Source organism: Salvelinus sp. IW2-2015, linkage group LG15 (assembly GCF_002910315.2).
Source record: "Salvelinus sp. IW2-2015 linkage group LG15, ASM291031v2, whole genome shotgun sequence".
Classification (NCBI taxonomy): Eukaryota; Metazoa; Chordata; class Actinopteri; order Salmoniformes; family Salmonidae; genus Salvelinus; species Salvelinus sp. IW2-2015.
This window is the reverse complement of record NC_036855.1, coordinates 11,577,832-11,601,375: the sequence shown is the minus strand read 5'-3', so window position 1 is coordinate 11,601,375 and position 23,544 is coordinate 11,577,832. Positions and strand designations below refer to the sequence as shown.

The 23,544-nt window shown below is 42.3% G+C and overlaps 3 protein-coding genes across 3 annotated transcripts in view; all 3 read right to left on the bottom strand.

Annotated features, from left to right (window-relative positions):
• Positions 1 to 5,061, bottom strand: part of trpm6 (transient receptor potential cation channel, subfamily M, member 6) — a 51,955-nt gene extending 46,894 nt beyond the window's left edge. Inside the window, 4 exon segments of the mRNA XM_070446932.1 lie at positions 396 to 585; positions 1,324 to 1,362; positions 1,535 to 1,614; positions 4,238 to 5,061. Coding sequence (XP_070303033.1) covers positions 396 to 585; positions 1,324 to 1,362; positions 1,535 to 1,614; positions 4,238 to 4,258 — 330 coding nt within the window. The 5' untranslated portion in view covers positions 4,259 to 5,061.
• Positions 5,062 to 5,155: 94 nt separating this feature from the next.
• On the bottom strand, positions 5,156 to 9,555 carry LOC112081247 (uncharacterized). The gene is made up of 2 exons (XM_070446933.1): positions 8,912 to 9,555; positions 5,156 to 8,658 (listed from the first exon to the last, which is right to left on the bottom strand). The coding sequence occupies exons 1-2, from the start codon at positions 9,356 to 9,358 to the stop codon at positions 8,488 to 8,490; spliced, it is 618 nt and encodes a 205-aa protein (XP_070303034.1). The 5' UTR covers positions 9,359 to 9,555; the 3' UTR covers positions 5,156 to 8,487.
• Positions 9,556 to 10,081: 526 nt separating this feature from the next.
• LOC111974496 (carnosine N-methyltransferase) lies at positions 10,082 to 19,906 on the bottom strand. The gene is given in 12 exon segments (XM_070446931.1): positions 10,082 to 11,526; positions 13,099 to 13,129; positions 13,131 to 13,210; positions 13,373 to 13,483; positions 13,852 to 14,003; positions 14,243 to 14,310; positions 14,313 to 14,403; positions 14,499 to 14,569; positions 14,571 to 14,665; position 15,728; positions 15,986 to 16,184; positions 19,690 to 19,906. Coding segments are annotated over 12 exon segments (1,257 nt in total). The 5' UTR covers positions 19,869 to 19,906; the 3' UTR covers positions 10,082 to 11,347.
• Positions 19,907 to 23,544: the final 3,638 nt, after the last annotated feature.

The window sequence follows — 23,544 nt, the reverse complement described above, 5'->3', positions numbered from 1 at the left end:
AGCGAGAGGTAGAGACCAAGGTATTAACAACGTCGTAACAAGCAGCAGATGGCGCATTGATACCGTCTGCTGTTTTCAGTCTGTCTCAGTGATGCAGCTTGTCTTCTACTCTGATGGAAAGAGTGCCCCCTTAGCGGATAATCCATGAATTGCAGCGAATTAAAAATTTATTAATTCCATGTCTTTTATGCATTTTTTCCAACTTTCCAAATATCCTGCGGGCCTGATCGAACCTCCTTGGGGGCCGGTTCCGGCCCGCGGGCCGTATGTTTGACACCCCTGCTCTAAATGGTAAATACAAGTGGGAAACTCAGGTGGCATCATTGCACCCCTTGTTTCCCAGTTGGATATTTCTGAGTTCCGACTAGCACATGAACGCAGCAATAGCTACAGACCTTGGCATGGCAGTTACGTCCAGCACTGTCCTGGAAGTCAATGGTTCCGTAGGCATCGGTGGCACTGGTTTGTGTGTGGCACTCCACTGACCACTCCTCTTGCTGCCCTGTCCCAGGCCCAGGCCAGCTGGACATGGAAGGGCCAGTCTCCAGCAAGGTGTGCTCCCCTACCAGACGTCCACAGCAGCATCTGGGGGTTAGGGGGAGAGAGCCAAAACTCAAACCTTTCTGGTTGTAAAACATTGGCACAAAAATGCATTGTTGTTCCTATAAATGTCGTGATAGTATACACTGAGTATACCAAACATTAAGAACATCTTCCTAATATTGAGTTGCACCCCCTTCCTCAATTTGTCGGGGCATGGACTGTACAAGGTGTCGAAAGTATTCCACAAGGATGCTGGCTCATGTTGTCTCCAATGCTTCCCACAGTTGTGTCAAGTTGGCTGGATGTCCTTTTGGTGGTGGACCATTGTTGATACACACGAGAAACTGTTGAGCGTGAAAAACCCAACAGCGTTTCAGTTCTTGACACAAACCGGTACTCTTGGCACCTACTACCATACCCAGTTCAATTAAAAATAATTCACCCTCTGAATGGCACACATACACAATCCATGTCTCAATTTTCTCAAAGCTTAAAAATATTTTGTTAACCTGTCTCCTTCCCTTGATCTACAATAATTAAAGTGGATTTAACAAGTGACATCAATAAGGGATCATAGTCTTCACCTGGATTCACCTGGTCATTCTGTCATACTCAGTGTATATGGAATTACTTTCTGTAAGTGTACTTTTACACTAAAATGGACAATCTCACTCTAAACACACACACACACACACACACACACACACACACACACACACACACACACACACACACACACAGACACAAACACAACCAAACACACAGTCAGCAAAGTCATACCTTATTAGGTTTTGGCATACTTGACACATTGGAAAACATCTGCAACAAACAGGAAATTATACATCAGCAACATAACCGCTTTTACTAGAACAGTTAGCATTACCAAAAGTTAGCATTTCTGCCTACCACGGTAAATATCATAATTCCAGCACTACTGTCCATTATCATATGAGATTTTGACACTGCTCAGCAAATACCAATTCCAGCTCACCTGTGTAGGTCTCGGCATGCTGGGATGAATTTACCACATGCTCTCTTGCAGAAGGTGTCTTCAATCCAAGATCTCCGTGACTGGAACACAACACACAACAAATTAACACAATGCTTTCTGGGGGAGGAATACTATGAAAGCCTTGATACTATTACAATGTCTAACGCATAACCTTTTGAGAAGAATTTGTGAGAGACATCAATGCTGTGCTATCAGTCTAACAGAAGCTACCTAATGCTGTATCTGACTAAAAGAACAAATCGAACATAACAGTCTGTTCATTTCTGAAGACTGAGAGAAAACCGAGACCAATGTCATTGGACTGTAGCCCAGCTCCCTCCACCACTCAACATCACAGTGAGCCTTCGTCATGTTACTCCACATTCGTCAGAGCCTCAATCATGTATTTCCTGAAAGGCTCTTGCTCAACATTGGCCCAGCTCAAAATAGAAACATACACACATCCCTTTCCTGTGATTATCTAACATGCTTCAGACCTTGAGTGTTGTTGAGTGTTGTGTGCATGTGTAGTTTCCATCCTCCTCTGTGTACATTGACTTCAATGCAAAACCTAGGAGGCTCATGGTTCTCACCCCATAGATTTACACAGTAATTATGACAACGTCCTCCAACCTATCACAGCTCTTGCAGCATGAACTGACATGTCCACCAATCAAAGGATCAGAGAATGAATATAGTACTGAAAGCATAAGCTATAGCTAGCTGGCACTGCAGTGCATAAAATGTGGTGAATAGTTGACTCATAGAGAAAGACAATCAAACAGTTTTCAAACACATTTATTTAAAAATGAAGGAGAAGCAAATGAGAGAGCTATATTTCCTTGTATTTGTTTTTCACTTTCACTTACTTAGCTAGCGAATGCATCTAGATAGTTTAGCCCACTCAAACACCTGGCTCAGAGAGGGATCCTATGTTAGCTAGCTGGCTATCCAACACGGGAACTATTCCAAGTTAAGGTAAGCTTTTGGTTTTATTAATTTATTGCCACCGGGGCCCGCCAGTGTAACTACTAAAATGCTTGCTGACTGTACACTGTACTGCATGATTGTAGCGGGTTTACTAACCCGTTCTATTAGCTATGTTGACTATGACGTTAGCTAACATGGTGACAACAACATAGGCTGTGTGTAGAGATTAGCGGATATGATATGAAGGTTTGGCTTGGAAAGCTGATGTGTTGTGCACAAGCGAAGGGAAAATGTGAGAGCGCATAGATGCGAGAAGGAATTATACAACTAGCAAAGTGATCATGCTGTTTGTATGTGGCTGCTATGAAAATGAACTGTGTTTGTGTCTGATCAGGGGTGTATTCATTCCACCGAATGAATTCAGATAAACATACCTGAATTTGTCCCGTAGAAACTCTCGTTTTACAATGGTTGGACTGATTACACCCTAGATCAGTTAGATGCATAGATGCAGGCAGGTGTGAAGGCGGTATTGAATGTGTCACTGTCTCACCTTGATTACAATTTTTTTTATCTTGAGCTTACAACTTAGCCTACGTTGTAAGCTTTCATTCATAGGCTAGGTTGTAGCAACCTCATGATGGGTATAGAGAAAATTAGAGTATCATGTAGCAGCCTAAACCTATTGATGTTATATTGAGCTGGGTGAATGATGACAATCATCCAATATTCCGTAATAGAAATAAGGCCATGCTCTTTAAAGAAAATGTAACGTCCTCCCTCATCTTAAATGGCACTGACAGCCACTGGTGTGTGTGAAAGAGAGAGAAAGGAGATTTACCTTCATTTAACTAGGCAAGTCAGTTTACAATGACAGCCTAGGAACAGTGGGTTAACTGCCTTGTTCAGGGGCAGAATGACAGATTTTTACCTTGTCAGCTCGGGTATTCGATCTAGCAACATTTCGGTTACTGGCCCAACACTCTAACCACTAGGCTACCTGCCGCCCCCCAAAAATATATAAATTCATCACGGTCATCTCAACAAGCTCGTAATTTACACACCAAACAAGCTTTAGGCTTTTGTTTTGCACACCCCACATTTTTGGGTTAGTGACAAATGTTCTCATATGTAAACTTTAATTTCAGGTTCTTCGATTTTTTTGACAACTGCACTCAAAAACTCTCTTTTGGGATTTTTTTTCATTACTTTCATTAGCATTTTGCATCATAATTATGTGGCAAGAGACAATATCTTGAAAACTTGATTGCTGACATGCAACACATTTTAGGACTGTATAAACAGTGGATTAATGAAACAGATACCAAATTCGTCTCAGGCTCTGTGCACTGTACAAACAAATGCAACGTTTGGACAGCACATTGACAAGAAAAGCAAGGAAGAGATAACATTGATTTCTAGAAACACATGGTGACAAAGGCAAAAATAGAACAGATTTGAATCACAACTGTGTCACAATAGATATATGAGATGCGATGCCCGCTATAAATTCACTTAGCCTTAGTTCATGCCGATTTGACTTTATTTTAAGTTTATATAAGAAGCACTTGTATTATTATATAATAAAGTAAGACTGATTTGGAATCATTTGAGGACTTTCTTCAAATGAATTAAAAAAGTTAAATATCTTGCAGTCAGTTAGGCTACAATTTTGCAATTTCATACCACTAATACTCATAGAAACTTGCTAATGAACTGCCTTCAGTATGAGAAGCCATATAGATAATATAAAGACAACTTATCCAAACTTACCATTGTAGAGGCTGCATTCATATAGGCACACAAATGATCCTAACATAAGTCCATACGTATACCTGACACATCTATCCTATACAGTAATTAAACACATGGGTCATTCAGCTCCCCTGCTCCCTCATTGGCTGATCATTGTTGGAGACAGGCTTTAACCAGGCCTTGGTCCAAGGGTCAGTCATTCCTTCACAAAGGCTTTGAAGATCTCATGCTTTCCTCCACCATAAACACACTGGGAGAATCTCAATTTGATTGCTCTATTCCTTGCGTCCTCTCCTCGCCTCCTTTTGGAAAAGGTCAAAGTTAGTTGAGTAGAGGAAATACATGTGCTTGTATGAAATGACTCTCCTGTCCCACTAGCATGTCATCAGGAAAGTTACATTTACAGGAGAAGATCCCCAAAATACATGTGTGTAGTGGTCAAAAGAAATGTAGCTAGTTATGCTACATATTTTATATATAAAAGGATAAGTTGCGTATCGTTTCTAAATGTGGGCATGCTATTCTACATGAGAAAACAACGGCTGATTCAAAGGGGATGTGGAAGATTTCAAAAATCTTCACGGTAGATTTCGCACTTGAAAAAAGGCTAAGATTTGGACCTCCTGTTCTCAATTTACCACGTCACTAAGAGTTGGTGGTGCTGCATATGGCTAGTGCTCATCACAACCACCAATCAAATGCTTTTAAAACCCTAATGGAGGGTGTGAAAGTGCACTTTGGGACAATGTTATGGCCTCTAGGAAAGCCCTTGGCAACCCTGTTTGGTCAAAGAACATGGCTGTCAGAGTGCAGTAAACATGTGCGCCATCGATCACACTTCACCCAACACCCATGGAATGAGTTGTGGTCTGCTGTACTCCATTCTTTAAAGGGAGTGCAGCGCCCACCCATTGGTCATTTCAACAATAAACAGTATACATATTTATAGTTTTATTGTACAAAGCGATAACTGTATAGACCAACACAGATCTCAAACTTGCCTTGTGTTACCTACAGTGCCTTCAGAAAGGACTCATACCACTTGACTTAACAAAACAAAAAAAATGGTGTGTTACAGCCTAAATTCAAAATGGATTAAAAAAAGAAAAATCCCCCTCACTTCTACACAAAATACTCTGTAATGACAAAGGGAAAAAATACCTCGCAAAGAATGTACTGGTACTGTATACATGTTGAGCAGCAGTTTACAGACTGAAGAGCAGATTTGTAAACAGAGTAACAACTTCCGTATGTTTGCCTTAACATAGACATTCATTGACTAATACATCAACTCTTTCATCCATAAATCCATCCATCTATTTGGAATGTTATTTAAAGTAAGAATCCAACAGCTAGCTATGACCAACAGCAAGCCTAGCTAGAGGAAAAGCATAGTTTAGGTTAAGTTCAAATAAAATAGTCCATTCACTTTGAAAAACCATCAGTAAGTAGCCAGGGTGGGTTAATGTACCAACAACTAGCTGCATACACAACACATTTCATCCCTTCATTCCAATACACTGTAGGCTACATGAAGATAAAAAAGGAGCACTGAACGCATTTAACGACACTATGTCAATGATTTATCTCCTAAAAGTAATAAAACAATTAGTGTTCAGTCTATAAAAACTCTTACAAATACCGGGCCACAGGGGCGGACTGGTATTTCTGACGCATCGGCCTATTATCCAAGGCCCCCCCACCAGCCCATGTATTCCGTGAGGCCCCCATTATTAGCCAAGTAATGATCATTTTGCACACAAAAAAAATAGTTAGACAGGCCAACTGGACCAAAAATGGACCAGCCCATCTGGCATTTGGCTGAAATGCCAGATGGCCAGTTCGCCCCTGCCAGTCTGGTGGAAATAATTTTACTCTGGTTTCATGCTGTAAGCCATATAGATATAGTTGTATTTCCATGGTAATGACACTGTAGCCCTGGTATGTATAGTGCATTGGGAAAGTATTCAGACCCCTTTACTTTTTCCACTTTGTTACGTTACAGCCTTATTCTAAAATTAACACAATACCCCATAATGACAAAGCGAAAACATGTTTTTAGAAATTCTTGCAAATGTATTAAAAGTCAAACAGAAAAACCTTATTTACATAAGTATTCAGATGCTTTGCTATGAGACTCGAAATTGAGCTCAGGTGCATCCTGTTTCCATTGATGATCCTTGAGATGTTTCTACAACTTGACTGGAGTTCACCTGTGGTAAATTCAATTGATTGGACATGATTTGGAAAGGCACACCTGTTGGTCCCACAGTTGACAGTGCACATCAGAGCAAAAACCAAGCCATGAGGTCAAAGGAATTGTCCGTAGAGCTCTAGAAAAGGATTGTGTCGAGGCACAGATCTGGGGAAGGGTACCAAAACAAATTCTGCAGCATTGAAGATCCCCAAGAACAGTGGAAGAAGTTTGGAAACACCAATACTCTTCCTAGAGCTGGCCGCCCGGCCAAACGGAGAAGTCCGGGGATAAGGGTCTTGGTCAGGTAGGTGGACAAGAACCCGATGGTCACTTGGACAGAGCTTCAGAGTTCCTCTGTGGAGGTGGGAGAACCTTCCAGAAGGACAACCATATCAGCAGCACTCCACCAATCAGGCCTTTATGGTAGTGGCCCAACAGAAGCCACTCTTCAGTAAAATGCACGACAGCCCGCTTGGTGTTTGCCAGAAGGCACCTAAAGGACTCTCAAACCATGAGAAACAAGAATCTCTGCTCTGATGAAACCAAGATTGAACTCTTTGTCCTGAATGCCAAGCCTCACGTCTGGAGGAAACTTGGCACCATCCCTACGGTGAAGCATGGTGGTGGCAGCATCATGCTGTGGGGATATTTTTCATCGACAGGGAGACTAGTCAGGATCGAGGGAAAGATTAACAGAGCAAAGTACAAAGATCCTTGATGAAAACCTGCTCCAGAGTGCTCAGGACCTGACTGGGGTGAAGGTTCACCTTCCAACAGGACAACGACCCTAAGCACACAGCCAAGACAACGCAGGAATGGCTTCGGGACAAGTCTCTGAATGTCCTTGAGTGGCCCAGCTAGAGCCTGGACTTGAACCCGATCAACCATCTCTGGAGTGACCTGAAAATAGCTGCTGTCACACTCCCCATCCAGCCTGACAGAGCTTGAGAGGATCTGCAGAGAAGAATGGGATAAAACTCCCCAAATACAGGCGCGCCAAGCTGGTAGCGGCATACTCGAGGCACTAATCACAGGCAAAGGTGCTTCAACAAAGTACTGAGTAAAGGGTCTAAATACTTATGTAAATATGATATTTCAGTTATTTTTCTGAAATTTGCTAAAAAACTATTTTTGCTTTGTTATTATGTGTATTGTGTGTAGATTGAAAAGGGGGGGATTATTTAATACATTTTAGAATAAGGCTGTAACGTAACAAAATGTGGGAAAAAACCAAGGGGTCTGAATACTTTCCGAATGCACTGTACATGTAGCTCTATCCTTGTGTTCAAAGCAGGTACAATAACCATGTAGCCAGATTTCAGAGTTAGTGTCTCAGGCCAAGTGAAAGAGCGAAAATGTTGCAGTTTTAAAGCAAATTTCCTGCAAATCTACAAATTGTATCATGGGGCAGAGATGTTTTGTTGTTGCAGCTTTAAAGATAATATGCTGCAATTTTGCCATGAGGCAGAGAGGTAACGTTGCGGATTTAAAGCTTAAATTACAGTGCATTCATGTCAAAACAAACATTTGGGGGAATAGTATGGAGTTGACAAATTGATTATTTATGGAGTACTGTGGATACCCCTGTGAGCCTCCCAGGCCCATGTTGCCCAGGGTTAAGAACATCAATTGTAGATTAATAATATCACACTGTATTACACACTTTAAACTTATTCAACAGATCCTTTGGCCAAAAGCAATTTAATATGTTGTTTGTAATATTAATTTTATAACGTTTAAGGTTCAAATGTAATATTCAGTATATATTTTGAGATCTGGCCAGGTGTCCACGTACCCCACTTTGAGAACCCCATGGTCTACACAGTATAGATCTAAAGCTATGGCTCTGATGGGCAGTGTGTCTGGTTGGAGGAGCTATAGGAAGACAGACTCCTTGTAATGGCTGGAATGGAATGGTATCAGACATATGTAAACCACGTTTGACTCTGTTCCATTAATTATATTCAAGTCATTACAAAAAGCCAGTCCTCCTATAGCTTCTCCCACCAGCCTCCACTGGTGGCCACCTCTCATATAAGAGTTCCATGGTGGGCAGACCATGAATTAATATTTATGACTCCATGTCTTCACAGGATAATTCTTTGGCAGGGGGTTCTCCATTTGATCCAGAGAGGTTTCCATTCTGAAGGAGTGAAATGTCCAGCTCAGGTAGAGGGACCCTCCAGTACTGGAATGAGTTGAAAGTGCATAGGTCATTGCCATCATCATCTTTGTGTGTGACCTAGAGGTGAAGAGGGAGAGCGTTTAATAATTAATTAATGGAAAATAAACAAGAAACTGTTGTAGTGGTGACTTAAGAACTTAATTAGTGACATGGTTTGAAAGGAAGAATGGGTACTGAAAAAATACAACGTTCAACATCTTGTGGACACCTCAAGTATTGCGCTCAATGGATGTTGATTACAATAATTTCAACCTTGTGCAGTTTGTTCCAGTATACACTTTCTAGGCAGCAGTAACATATATGTACTTACAATCCTTGGAGCATCGTATCTTGTGACAGTGTTATCTCGTGCACGTTTCTTAGAGGTCACCGTTGAACAACCAGAGTTCGCAGATGCACTCTCTCGGAAACTTCCAGAATTTTTTACCAGCACACTCTGTGGCGCACTGACCCGATGCTCACTATTTGACAGCTTGCGAAGTTTAAGTGTTTCTTGATGTTCCTCCTGATCTTCGAAATAATACGGTCTCTTTTTGCAGCGTCTCCCCAACAAAGCGAGCAGAGATGGCGGACTCACGCACCCGGCTGCAGCCATGCTTTCTAACTGCGTATCAAATTTGTCAAGTGGACGAAAACATGATCTTTTAACAGGCGTGTCGTGTAACAAAACGTCTTCAGCTCGCCTTTTCGTCATGAGTACACGTTGTCCAAATATTTCAGAGTGCCAGATAAGTTTTGCGTGGAATCTTTCAAGCATCAACAACAGGTATCATCAATGTTTTGACTGAGCCGCGCACCACTTACTGTGTAAATTACACACACGCGGTCTGGCCAATGAGAGTGGTTTTCACTCGTTAACAAAGTCATAAACCCCGCCTATTTCTACAATTTAAAATCTGATTTTAAAACGAATCTTAACCACACTGCTAACTGTATATTAACAACTAAAATCACATTTGTTTTCATGAAATGTTACGATACAGCCAATTTTGACTTTGTGGCTGTCTTATCTTGTGGAAACCAATGAGAGGATGTATCCTGTTCCCGCCCACCACTATCAAGGCTCTTCTCCGCACCAACAGGGTTAGTGCTATCTGGTATCATTGGGACGTTCATACCTTGAACCTTATTTTTACAGTCTGTGTGCTACTCACCTCAAACGCAACTCTGAACCTCGGAGCCAGTTCCACTGTATTTTCCCCCCTCATTGTTCCCCTCTAATCAGGGACTGGTTTAGACATTGGATGGCAGGTGGGTGAAATGAGTTATCAGGTAGAACAGAAAACCAGCTGCCTCCAGTCGGACCTCGTAGGGTAACAGTTGAATACCCCACCCTAAACATTTTACATTTAAATTGGGTAAGGATGTCCCAAGGATTCCAGCTAGAAAATATTGCTCCACCTACCGTTTCAAGTTTGTCACGTGCACACGTACAGTGAAATGTATTTTTTGCTTGAGCTTTACCAACAATGCATTAATAAATATCAGTAGGAATATATTTATTTCAAAAAGTCAAGTAGAACCAAAACACACGATAAATAGAAATGATATGAACATGAAAGTAAATAAGCTATACAGAGGCTCAGTTCCAGGGTCAGTGCCAATACCATATTTACAATGTGCAGGGATACTGGAGTGGTAGGGGTAGGTGTAATATATAGGGACATGGTGAGTAGGCATCAGGATATATGATAAACAGAGTAGCAGCAGCATATATGAAGCAGCATGTATGATGATTGTATGTGTAGTCAGTATGAGTGTGTGTGTAAGCAAATGAAGTGGGTGATTTTCCAGGCCTTCCTTTCACACCACCTGATAGAGGCCATGTTGCTTGAGAAAGCATTATTGAGATGGCCAAATAGGGCATTCAATTGATTAGGACAGTCCTTCATATACATGGTCATTGGGACAATCAGATCTCCCGTTAATTATATACAACTATGGAATCTCCCTTTCATGTGCTGTGTACCAATTTTATTGATACGATAAAGGATTCACCACTGATGTTTATCGTCTGTAACTTCTAGATCTACCTGGCTGTATAGTCTTCAGACAGTAATTGACAAAAGGGAATTGTTGTAGAATAATTACATTGATCATAGTTGGTCATAATGCTTCAACTGATTTCTGTCTAGCTGCAAACAGAGGAAATATAGGAGATTCATTCTAAATAGATCTCCTTCTTGATCAAATAAACTTGAATTGCATCATGAACAATACCATTCAAAATTAGACTAAAATGTCAACTACATTTTTTTCTTAAATGGTGTTTTCCTTTATTGTTACGTGAGGCAGTAGCTAGATCCAGTTTGTAATGCTGAAATTCAAATCATACAACTTTGTCCGACCCTCAGTATTACCAACTCCAGCAACTGACTTTTCCCAGTGAGAAAGTACTATAAATAGCCAGAGTTGGTCACTGTATTTTACAAAATAAATACATTGGGAAGCTGTAGAGGCGGGTCTAACACACATGCAACCACATCAGGTCAGCATGGAGACGTCACCTTACATCAAACTGAAGACAAACAGTCCAAGGGCTGAATGATGTAGTCATTTCAGTCCATTATAGGTGTCCGTCTCAATCTCAAAGGCTTGGACATAAGGTGATCGGGGAGTTCCCGGCAATGAGATATAGAAAATAAGCACATTTAAAGCAAATCTTTCCATTGTCTTGTGTTTGTCATCTTACTCTTTTTTTTTTTAATGCTCTCGACGTCAGCCAATCGGTCGTTGCGCTGTAATGTCACGTTAGACTGCCACAGCTCTCTCGCCGTGGCAACGCTTCCAGTCTGTTCTCGTAGACCACCTGGAGCCCGTTGGCATTCAGATGGTCAGGTTTCCGTGCCACGAAGAAAACACAGTCATACAGGTACTTCAGCATGGACTGATAATTCTTAGTGTAAGTGGTGGGGAGACTCTCTCCACCTGCAGTGAAAGACACAGTGTTTCTCAATATGCATACTACCGTGCTTCACACTTTCATGCTCCGAGTGCATTCTGCGAAGACATCCTCTTGAGTACGCTCTTGTGAGGAGTGTGGAGGATTCATAAAACATTACATTTGAGAAGCACTCGCACTCCCCCAACTATTACCTCACCTCCCCATTCACTGAACCTTCTTCCAGCCAGGACAATGCCAACAATAGACGAAACAAGATATACAGAATTATCAGCTGGATATGTTAATCATAATAATCTAGCTGTCCAGCTAGATAAACAGGCAAGAATGACCTAAAACTAAATGTTATGCAAGATAGATGTACATTTTTCGTGGGTAGCTACCAATTCTTTGTGGCTAGCTAGTTATCCCTATTGACTTACCCATTCACTGAACTGCCTTCCAGACAGGACAATGGCAATAGAGACGAAACAAGATATACATAATGTAACCGGTTTACTTAATAACTATCAGCTAGCTATATGTGAATTGTAATAATGTAGCTAACCAGGTCCTCCCGAGTGGGTAATGGTCTAAGGCACTGCATCACAGTGCTAGCTGTACCGCTAGAGATTCTGAGTTCAAGTCCAGGCTCTGTCGCAGCCGGCCACGACCGGGATACCCATTGGGTGGCGCACAATTTGGCCCAGTGTTGTCCAGGTTATTGGAGGGGTTGGCCGGCAGGGATGTCCTTGTCCCATCGCGCACTAGCGACTCCTGTGGCAGACTGGGCGCAGGGTCGCCAGGTGCATGGTGTTTCCTCCGACACATTTGTGCGGCTGGCTTCCGGGTTAATTGGGCATTGTGCCAAGTGCGGCTTGGTTGTGTTGGGTTTCAGAGGACGCACGGCTTTTGACCTTCGCCTTTCCCGAGTCTCGTGTTGCAGTGATGAGACAATTGGATATCACAAAAACGGGGTAAAATATATTTTTAAATATAGAGTTTAACATTATGTCAACTATTTGTGGGTAGCTAGCTAACAATTATTTGTGGCTAGCTACCAGTAGTAGCTAGCCAGTTAGCCCTTTTGAGTTATGGGATTGCGATCTACGGTACGTAGGCAGGTAAACATGCCAAAATGAACACTATTTATTAATGTATCAAGATAAAATATTGTAGTCAGGCAACATATGATGTGAATAGGCAACATTTTATTCCGAAGTCGGAGTGTATTTTCTCTCAAATAATGGCCAGCCATTGATTTCAATAGATTTTTGACGTGGTTACGTGTTATTTCTTCGCATACTTTCCGTTGAAGCTTGCATCGATGCATGCTTCAAAATATATACAAACGAAATACGCTTTTGAGAACTGCTCTCCGTTCTCCATTTCGTATACTTTGATTTGGACTCATACTCCGACCCTCCCGTGCTCCAATTTGCATGCTCGGAGCACGGCAGTATGCATTTTGAGAAACACCCAGGGTGTTTTAGGCCCACGGAGGATTGTCAAAACAACGTTAACTGAAGAAAATGTTTTATTCTTTACTGTAAACTATAGTAGTAGTTCATTTTATTCCTCAGATCTGTACACCTGATTTATATATATATTTTTTTGCTTTACCTCCAAATGGAATCCATATTTTAAAAATGGCCACCCTGACGTCCTCGTAGCTGAGCTCAATGGAGAGCTCGTTGGCCATGTTCTCAAAGTGGTACAGCAGCAGGCCTAGAGGAAAGGGAGGAATTGCAGCTTTGGTAAAAGTATACATACAGTATACGACTCACTACCAGTAAGTTAAAACGGCAACTGCACCAAAAAATGCGTAGAATAAAAGGGAACCTCTTTCACTGGTCAGTAAGGAGGTCTGTTGAACCAATGGTCACTCACCAAGATTGATCCACACACCTCCAGGTTTGAGAATGTACCAGATGGTCTCCACGTAGTCGATGACATTGTGCGCCGTGCCGATGAAGCAGGTAGCCACACAGTCCCAGGTGTCTGAGAAGGAAGACCACAATGATACTCATTTCACCTCATTCTATCATTGCTAAAACAAACCAACACAGGTTATACAAATCATTTATGTGTCTAGTGTAAAGTGCTCACTTTCACCGTTGACTACTCCCAATACATGGACAATTGACATAACCTGAGAGACACAAGGGCCAGGGCCCATATTCACAGGGCCTGTGTCTTAGAGCAGGAGTCCTGATCTAGGCTCAGTTTAGCCTTTTAGATTCTGAATAAGACGGGGGACCTGATCCTAAATCAGCACTCCTACTCTGAGACGCTTTGTGTATACAGGCCCTGATCACTTAATGCTCTTGTTGATCTTTCAGACAGCCTGTGTGGGGCTCACCACTCACTAGGCTCTGTGAAGACCTCCTGGAAGTCCCTGGCCACCATGGACAAGTCAGAGTTTGGAGGCAGGCTCTGGGGGTAGACGTCAGATGACCTCTTGTTGTTGCTAAACTGGTGGATCCACAGGTACAGGGTCATGGAGTTGACCTTTTCACACATCAAGAAGGAGGAAGGACAGAACAGAGGAAAGTTAGATAAGCTGAACAACAGTAGTGTGAGAAAATGATCAACATTTATTTATTTTTTCCCCGAAGAGGATTGCATGGGGCTAATTTTATATGCTAGGCAATTGATTTGGCCCACTCAATCATTAAATGACACATGGTGCAACATATGCAAGGACTGAATTATTGCATTATATGCTAGGCTTAAATGAGGGCTGAGGGTGTGTGTTACCTGTTGAGGACAAAGTTGGAGGAGAAGAGCATGAAGAAGCTCCATTCGTTATTATATTTGGCAGGCGTAGCCCTTGGCAGGCATAGCCCAGATTAGCGATTTCCAATGCCAAGTGACCAAGCCCTGCCCCCGGAACCAGCACGCTCACCTTAGACACATCACTACAGAAACAACCATGCCATCACTGACAGAATACACACAATTCAGAATACAAAATCACACAACTGAGTTCGATTTCAAGACGGTGTGCGCTCACCACTTTTTGCTTGGAAAGAGTCTTTGGATCTCTTTGATGAAGGGCAGGTAGCAGGAGTCTCTCTCAGCCTGGACCCGCCTCACTCCAGTCACGCACAAACTGCTTAATGGTGGATTTGAGCTTGTCTATGTCGAACATGGAGGACGTACGCACCTTCCTCAGGTCATCTTGGACAGAAAGACAGATTCACTTTAACTCCTCAAATGCATCCAATGATGAAAGGATCATGGCAGAAAATGTATCTAAGATCTATACTAAATATAATTTCCACTAATACAATAATTAGTGAATTTTGTGCTGTGCGGTATACTAGAATAGAAAAACATCTGCAGCACCTCCAACTACACTGAATAAAAATATAAATCGCAACATGTAAAGTGTTGGGCCCATGTTTCATGAGCTGAAATAAGATCCCAGAAAGAGCTAATTTCTCTCAAATTGTGCACAAATTTGTTTACATCCCTGTTAGTGAGCACTTCTCCTTTGCCAAGATAATACATCCACCTGACAGGTGTGGCATATCAAGAAGCTGATTAAACAGCATGATCATTACACAGGTGCACCTCGTGCCGAAGACAATAAAAGGCCTCTCTAAAATGTGCAGTTTTGTCACAACACAATGCAACAGATGTCTCAAGTAGTTGAGGGACCGTGCAATTGGCATGCTGACTGCAGGGATGTCCACCAGAGCTGTTTCCAGAGAATTTAATGTTAATTTCTCTACCATAAGTCGTCATTTTAGAGAATTTGGAAGTCTAACCGGCCTCACAACCTCAAATAGGGTGTATGGCGTCGTGTGGGCAAGCGGTTTGCTGATGTCAACGTTGTGAACAGAGTGCCCCATTGAACAAACACGATTGCATTTTATCGATGGCACTTTGAATGCACAGACATGGTCCTGAGGCCCATTTTGTTTAAGGTATCTGTGAACAACAGATGCATAGATTAGGGCCTAATTTATTTATTTAAATTGACTGATTTCCTCATATGAACTGGAATTGTTGCATTTTATTTATTTTTTCTGTATACTTGTACTACTATGTTTTTATTGCACTGCACACCTAGATGCAGCCTACTACTTCTCCTACCACGAGGAAGAGGATGACTAACAGGGTGGTTACACCAGAAGTTACCTTGTAGTACGGAATCTTTGATATCTTCCGAACAGCGTGCAAAACAGCAAACTTGTTGTTTGCCTATCCAGCAGTGTCAAAGCTAGTAAGTCAGACCCTCCCTCCTCTGAATGAGTCGTACTGATAATTTGCGTAGTTGGAATGTTCTCAACTTTGTCTGCTCTCTAGTCGCCAGTGATTAAATCGTTGAATGACTCCTTGTCTCCTCCTTTCATTGAAAATGATTGCCTTCCAATAGTTTGATTGCTAGAAGTAGCCTAGTGTCTAATGTAACCAAGGTTAGTAGGCTAGTGTCTAATGTAACTGAGGTGTAGGAGAAAACATGAGTGTGACCTTTCTGACCCTTCAGCTTACCTCTTCGCCATACTGCATGTTCTCAAACATGTGAACACAGTCGAGCATGATGGCATGCAGCACGTCCTGGTTGTGGTCCACACTGCGCCGGATACGGGCCAGGTTGGGCAGGACCCTGGGCAGTGGCAGCTGATGATGATGCTCCGGAAGACTCCGAAACTGACGCTCTGCTCAATTCACCCGTTCCTGAACATGCATCCTGAGATTAAGTGAACAGGAGATGGGGATAAGGGAGTCCAGAAAAGCATAAGGGAAAATAGAATCCTAGCTATATATTTCATAGGCTTTTTTACTTTTGAAAACACTCAATTCAATATGCAGACTTCTTAAAATGACTTGACACAATGATCCACAAAACACTTTCTTTTCTAAGCATCTTCTACTTGGTGAACATGGTTGTATAGGCTAGGCATAACCTTGTTTGTAAATAACATGAGCAACCGTATTGAAATGTAAATGTTTGTCTTTCTGTCAGCCAGGAATTTAGCCCATATTGTTTTAGTATCATCTTTTATCTTTGTTATTTTCTAGAGCTATCTAGCTCCACTTCCTTTGCTTCTGTGCTAGTTAGCTGCTAGCTAATAGATAAACAGAGGTGGTGGTCAGCTATAGAGGTAAAAAAAATATATATATTGGATATTTGGTTCTTTCGTCGATAGCTATTGAACCAAGCATGCCATGACTATGAAGATGGTATACTCTGAATCAGGAGCAGATGGAGAGAGAAAAATATATAAACATTTTTAAAAACACACCTTTTTATTTTTTGTGTAATAATATTTAGTATTTCAAATCTTCAATAGCTCTTAAACAAAGCATTCCATGCCTGTGAAAATTATGTATTTTGAATCGGGGGAGGATAGACAAATCTGCCTCTTTTTTTGTTTAAAATAGATTTTTTTGCTTTCAATTTTCATTAGCTCTTACACAAAGCATGCCACGCCACGACTATGAAAATTCTATATTCAAAATCGGGTGGATGTACAAAAATGCACTTTTTGTGTGTGTGTGCATTTATCTATCTATCTATACAGTGCATTCGGAAAGTATTCAAACCCCTTGACTTTTCCCACATTGTTATTACAGCCTTACAGGCTGACCACACCGCTCGCGTCGCGTGCGCGAGCGTTGCAAAATAAATTTCGAAATTTGTGTTATTCAATTATTGCACCCACACTGCTCGCGAGAGTCTGCGTTGCCAAGGGCTAAAATAGAAGTCCTTTCTATTTCTGATGCTGATCGCGCTGCAAGTCCTGCCTCTCCCATCTCCTCATTGGTTTATAGTAGCATCTCCTCATTGGTTATACCCACGTGGGTAATTGAAAGACGAACTGTTTTGCCGGTCAGCGTAGTAATACTATGAAAGTTTAGATGCCAATCACCATATAAGTTCAAAGATGAAAAAGCCTGGAAGGAGGAGAGATGACTAGAAACGATTTGGTTGACCGTTTTATGTGTGGATTAATTGTCGGAGTATAGGACCTTGTGCATTTCAGGTAAAATAACAACTCAAATGTTTATATCCCAGGACAAATTAGCTAGCAACAGCAAGCTAGCTAAATAAATGTATGCACGATGGCGCATGCGCGCAGCCAGTTTGGGTTCCGTGTTATTCTAAAATGGATCAAATTGTTCCCCCCCATCAATCTACACACAAAGCCCCATAATAACAAAGCAAAAACAGGTTAGAAATGTTTTCAAATTTACTCAGTACTTTGTTGAAGCACCTTTGGCAGTGATTACAGCCTTGAGTCTTCTTAGGTATGACGCTACAAGCTTGGCACACGTGTATTTGGAGAGTTTCTCCCATCCTTCTCTGCAGATCCTCTCAAGCTCTGTCAGGTTTAATGGGGAACGTCGCCGCACAGCTATTTTCAGAGATATTTGATCAGGTTCAAGTCCGGGCTTTGACTGGGCCACTCAAGGACATTCAGAGACTTGTCCCGAAGCCACTCCTGCGTTGTCTTGGCTGTGTGCTTAGGGTCGCTGTCCTGTTGGAAGGTGAACCTTCGCCCCAGTCTGAGGTCCTGAGTGCTCTGGAGCAGGTTTTCATCAAGGATCTCTGTACTTCGCTCCATTCATCTTTCCCTCGATCTTGACTAGTCGCCCAGGCCCTGCCGCTGAAAAACATTCCTTCAGCATGATGCTGCCACCACCATGCTTCCCCTTAGGGATGGTGCCAGGTTTMCTCCAGACATGACACTTGGCATTCAGGACAAAAAGTTAAATCTTGGTTTCATCAGACCAGAGAATCTTTTTTCTCATGGTCAGAGTCCTTTAGGTGCCTTTTGGCAAACTCCAAGCGGGCTGTCATGTGCCTTTTACTGAGGAGTGGCTTCCGTCAGGCCACTCTAATATAAAGACCTAATTGGTGGAGTGCTGCAGAGATGGTTGTCCTTATGGAAGGTTCAGAGCGATCATCGGGTTCTTGGTCACCTCCTTGACCAAGGCCCTTCTTCCCCCGATTGCTCTTTGGCCAGGCAGCCAGCTCTCGGAAGAGTCTTGGTGGTTCCAAACTTCTTCCATTTAAGAATGATGGAGGCCAGTGTTCTTGGGGACCTTCAATGCTGCAGACATTTTTTGGTACCCTTCCCCAGACCTGTGCCTCAACACAATCCTGTCTCGGAGCTCTACGGACAATTCCTTCAACCTCAAGGCTTGGTTTTTGCTCTGACATGCACTGTCAACTGTGGGACTTTATATAGGCCAACGTGTGCCTTTCCAAATCATGTCCAAACAATTGCATTTACCACATGTGGACTCCAATCCAGTTGTAGAAACATCTCAAGGATGATCAATGGAAAAAGGATGCACCTGAGCTCAATTTCGACTCTCATAGCAAAGGGTCTGAATATACTTTTTATTTTTAATACATTTTCAAGAATTTCTAAAAACCTGTTTTCACTTTGTCATTATGGGGTATTGTGTGCAGATTGAGGACTTTTTTATTTTATTTTATCCATTTTAGAATAAGGCTGTAATGTAACAAAATGTGGAAAATATTAAGGGGTCTGAATACTTTCCAAATGCACCGTATTGAGTAGAACACGTTCTCTTTCAGTGCCAGCAATATGGGAAGGAAAGGGAGATATTGTTATTAGATTTAAGGAGTAATGGTGTTGAAGAGCCAAGCTTAAATGAACTGCTGCTAAAATCTTAAGGGGATGTAGTATTGAAGTATGTATTTATTTTTCTAGAATTTACACCTTCCCTGTCTCTGGTCCACACTCCTGTACAGTTGATGGAGGTAATGCACCGTAATTAACGTTTGTTGCAAACCAACATAAAATCCACAGAAGAAGCTAAATCCATTGAGCCTGTTTCCCTACACACAGACCGCAGGAGAGAGGAATATTTAGCATTCTTGAAAGTATGCCTAGAATATACCTATAACATATCTACCGAATATTCAATATAAAACACATTTCACCTCGGTTTGGTACATATAGGAACATGTAATTAGCCAAAACAGACCCCGATATAAATACATTAATCGATTTTAGCTAGCAATGCATCATCATTAGCTAGTCATCTCTTTTCTAAAATCTTAATACAAAACGTTACCAAATACAGTAGCGTAGTCTGTGACTACTCCATTAAACTAGCCAGACACTGTCTGGGTCAAAGGACTTTGCTGTGGATTAACTCGCGCGCTAACAACCATACATATAACGTTAATACTGCTGTTTTGAAGCAGTCCGTACCTGTAGTATCTAAACCCATCAATCACTTTCCAAAAGTGTTGCCTTTCGAGTATTGTCTCCTCTTCTGTTGTGCATTTCATCCTTTCTCTATAAAAATATGCTTCTTCTTGCTCTCTATTAGTAGCCTGCTCCACCGTTTCTCCCGCCATGTCTGAATGTAGTAGCCTACTCAGGCCCATCCAATCGAACAATGGAGTGAGCCAGGAAAAGTAATCAACATTTCATCTGGCTGGCAAGCGAGTTATAGTACAGTATATTGGTTAAAACTTCTTAGGGATAGCCCCCTTTTTTTTTAAATTTTCGCCTAAATGACATACCCAAATCTAACTGCCTGTAGCTCAGGCCCTGAAGCAAGGATATTCTTTTTTATTTTATTTTTTATTCCACCTTTATTTAACCAGGTAGGCTAGTTGAGAACAAGTTCTCATTTACAACTGCGACCTGGCCAAGATAAAGCAAAGCAGTTCGACACAAACAACAACACAGAGTTACACATGGAATAAACAAACATAATACAGAAGAAAAAGTCTGTATACAGTCTAATTCTCTTTCTCTCTCTCTCTCTCTCTTTCTTTCTTTCTTTCTTTCTTTCTTTCTTTCTTTCTTTCTTTCTTTCTTTCTTTCTTTCTTTCTTTCTTTCTTTCTTTCTTTCTCTCTCTCTCTCGGAGGACCTGAGCCCTAGGACAATGCTTCAGGACTACCTTGCATGATGACTCCTTGCTGTCCCCAGTCCCCCTGGCCGTGCTGCTGCTCCAGTTTCAACTGTTCTGCCTGCGGCTATGTAACCCTGACCTGTTCACCGGATGTGCTACCTGTCCCAGGCCTGCTGTTTTCAACTCTCTAGAGACCGCAGGAGCGGTAGAGATACTCTTAATGATCGGCTATGAAAAGCCAACTGACATTTACTGCTGATTATTATTTGACCATGCTGGTCATTTATGAACATTTGAACATCTTGGCCATGTTCTGTTATATTCTCCACCCGGCACAGCCAGAAGAGGACTGGCCACCCCTCATAGCCTGGTTCCTCTCTAGGTTTCTTCCTAGGTTTTGGCCTTTCTAGGGAGTTTTTCCTAGCCACCGTGCTTCTACACCTGCATTGCTTGCTGTTTGGGGTTTTAGGCTGGGTTTCTGTACAGCACTTTGAGATATCAGCTGATGTAAGAAGGGCTATATAAATTAATTTGATTTGATTTGAGTAGTAGGGTTCCGTGTAGCAAAGAGGTTCAGTCCAATTGGCAAAATAGGTATAGTGGCCCAAGAAATTGGCCGATGGATCTCTTCAGCTAACAGTTCAATATGCTCTAGAAAGCTAACGGGCCGCGGCTAGCAGGCTAGCAGATGGGCATTCAGGGGATGTCGCGACGGAGGGGCCTGTTGGGGAAAAAAACCTCGGGCAGATTACGTCGGTAGTCCAGTCGTGATGGATAAGCAGGGCTTCGTGTAGTAAAAGGGGTCCAAGCCAATTGGCAAAAGAGGTATAGTGGCCCAAGAAATTGACCGATGGACCTATTCAGCTAACAGTCCGATATGCTCTAGACAGCTAGCGGGCCGCGGCTAGCAGGCTAGCAGATGGGCATTCAGGGGACGTCGCAATGTAGGAGCCAGTTGAATAACCCCCTTGGGCAGATTACGTTGGTAGTCCAGTCGTGAAGGTGCTCCGTACCGGCAGTAAAAGGGGTCTGGGCCAATTGGCAAAATAGGTATTGTAGAGTGGCTGATGGACCTCTTCAGCTAGCCGGGAGATGGGCCTAGCACGGGCTAGCTCCAGGCTAATTGGTGCTTGCTTTGGGACAGAGACGTTAGCCGGGAGTAGCCACTAGGATTGTAACTAGCAAATTAGGCAAGAGTGTTCCGAGCTAAAGGTTAGCTGATGACCGCTAGCAGTGGTTAGCTGACTACTAGCTCGTAGCAAGTTAGCTGGCTAGCTTCTGTTAGGGGATTCCGGTTCCGAAGTAAAGGAAAAAAGCAGATCCACACCACATTGGGTGAGGCGGGTTGCAGGAGAGTATTTTGAAGTTCATGTTTCGAAAAATATAAAAAAGGATATGCGAAGAAAAATATATATACATGGGACGCGACAGGACGAGGACAAAGACGTCTGACTGCTGCGACATCTTGGATTTAATGCATATTCTTGGTACCATTTGAAAGGAAACACTTTGAAGTTTGTGGAAATGTAAATTGAATGTAGGAGAATATAACACAATAGATATGATAGAAGAATGATAGAAAAAATCAACAAGTGTTTTTTTACCACCGTCTTTGAAATGCAAGAGAAAGGTCTCTGTTGTAGCCATCACTCTGGTTGTAATTCCGATAGTGTCCACAAGATGGCAGCAGTGTGTGTGCAAAGTTTCAGATGGATAACTTGGAGTATGACTGATCCTCAAGACTTTTAGTGTGAAGTCCCCATGTACATTTGGGCAAATCATGAAGGAGACATTCACATTCATATTCCATTTTTCTGCAAGAATATCGTCAAATCTGTATACTTGGACTTTGATTTAGCTTTCCAAGTATTACTACTCATATTATAAGTTCAACATTTGCAAAACAAAGTTTTAATAACTTCATAGCTGAATATCATGCTGTCGTTCAAGAGATGGCCGCCCACGTCATCGGCGTGCCATGAAGGCGTCGCTCTCTGACCAAATATGGTGTCCTATAGGATATACTACAGTTGTGGCCAAAAGTTTTGAGAATGACACAAATATTAATTTCCACAAAGTTTGCTGCTTCAGTGTCTTTAGATATTTTTGTCAGATGTTACTATGGAATACTGAAGTATAATTACAAGCATTTCATAAGTGTCAACGGCTTTTATTGACAATTACATGAGGTTGAGGCAAAGAGTCAATATTTGAAGTGTTGACCCTTCTTTTTCAAGACCTCTGCAATACGCCCTGGCATGCTGTCAATTAACTTCTGGGCCACATCCTGACTGATGGCAGCCCATTCTTGCATAATCAATGCTTGGAGTTTGTCAGAATTTTGTGGGTTTTTGTTTGTTCCACCCGCCTCTTGAGGATGACCACAAGTTCTCAATGGATTTAGGTCTGGGGAGTTCCCCTGGCCATGGACCCAAAATATCAATGTTTTGTTCCCCGACCACTTAGTTATCACTTTTGTCTTATGGCAAGGTGCTCCATCATGCTGGAAAAGGCATTGTCGTCACCAAAACTGTTCCTGGATGGTTGGGAGAAGTTGTCGGAGAATGTGTTGGTCCAATCTTTACTCATGCTGTGTTCTTAGCAAAATTGTGAGTGAGCCCACTCCCTGGCTGAGAAGCACCCCACCACATGAATTGGTCTCAGGATGCTTTACTGTTGGCATGACACAGGACTGATGGTAGCACTCACCTTTTTCCGGGATGCCCAAACAATCGGAAAGGGGATTCATCAGAGAAAATGACTTTACCCAGTCCCAGCAGTCCAATCCCGGTACCTTTTGCAGAAGTCAGTCTCGTCCTGATGTTTTCCTGAAGAGAAGTGGCTTCTTTGCTGCCTTCTTGACACCCAGCCATCCTCCAAACAGTCTTCGCTCACTGTCGTGCAGATGCACTCACACTGCCTGCTGCCATTCCTGAGCAAGCCTGTACTGGTGGTGCCCCGATCCCGCAGCTGAATCAACTTTAGGAGACAGTCCTGGCGCTTGCTAGACTTTCTTGTGTGCCCTGAAGCCTTCTTCACAACAATTGAACCGCTCTCCTTGAAGTTCTTGATGATCCGATAAATGGTTGATTTAGGTGCAATCTTACTGGCAGCAATATCCTTGCCTGTGAAGCCCTTTTTGTGCAAAGCAATGATGACGGCACGTGTTTCCTTGCAGGTAACCATGGTTGCCAGAGGAAGA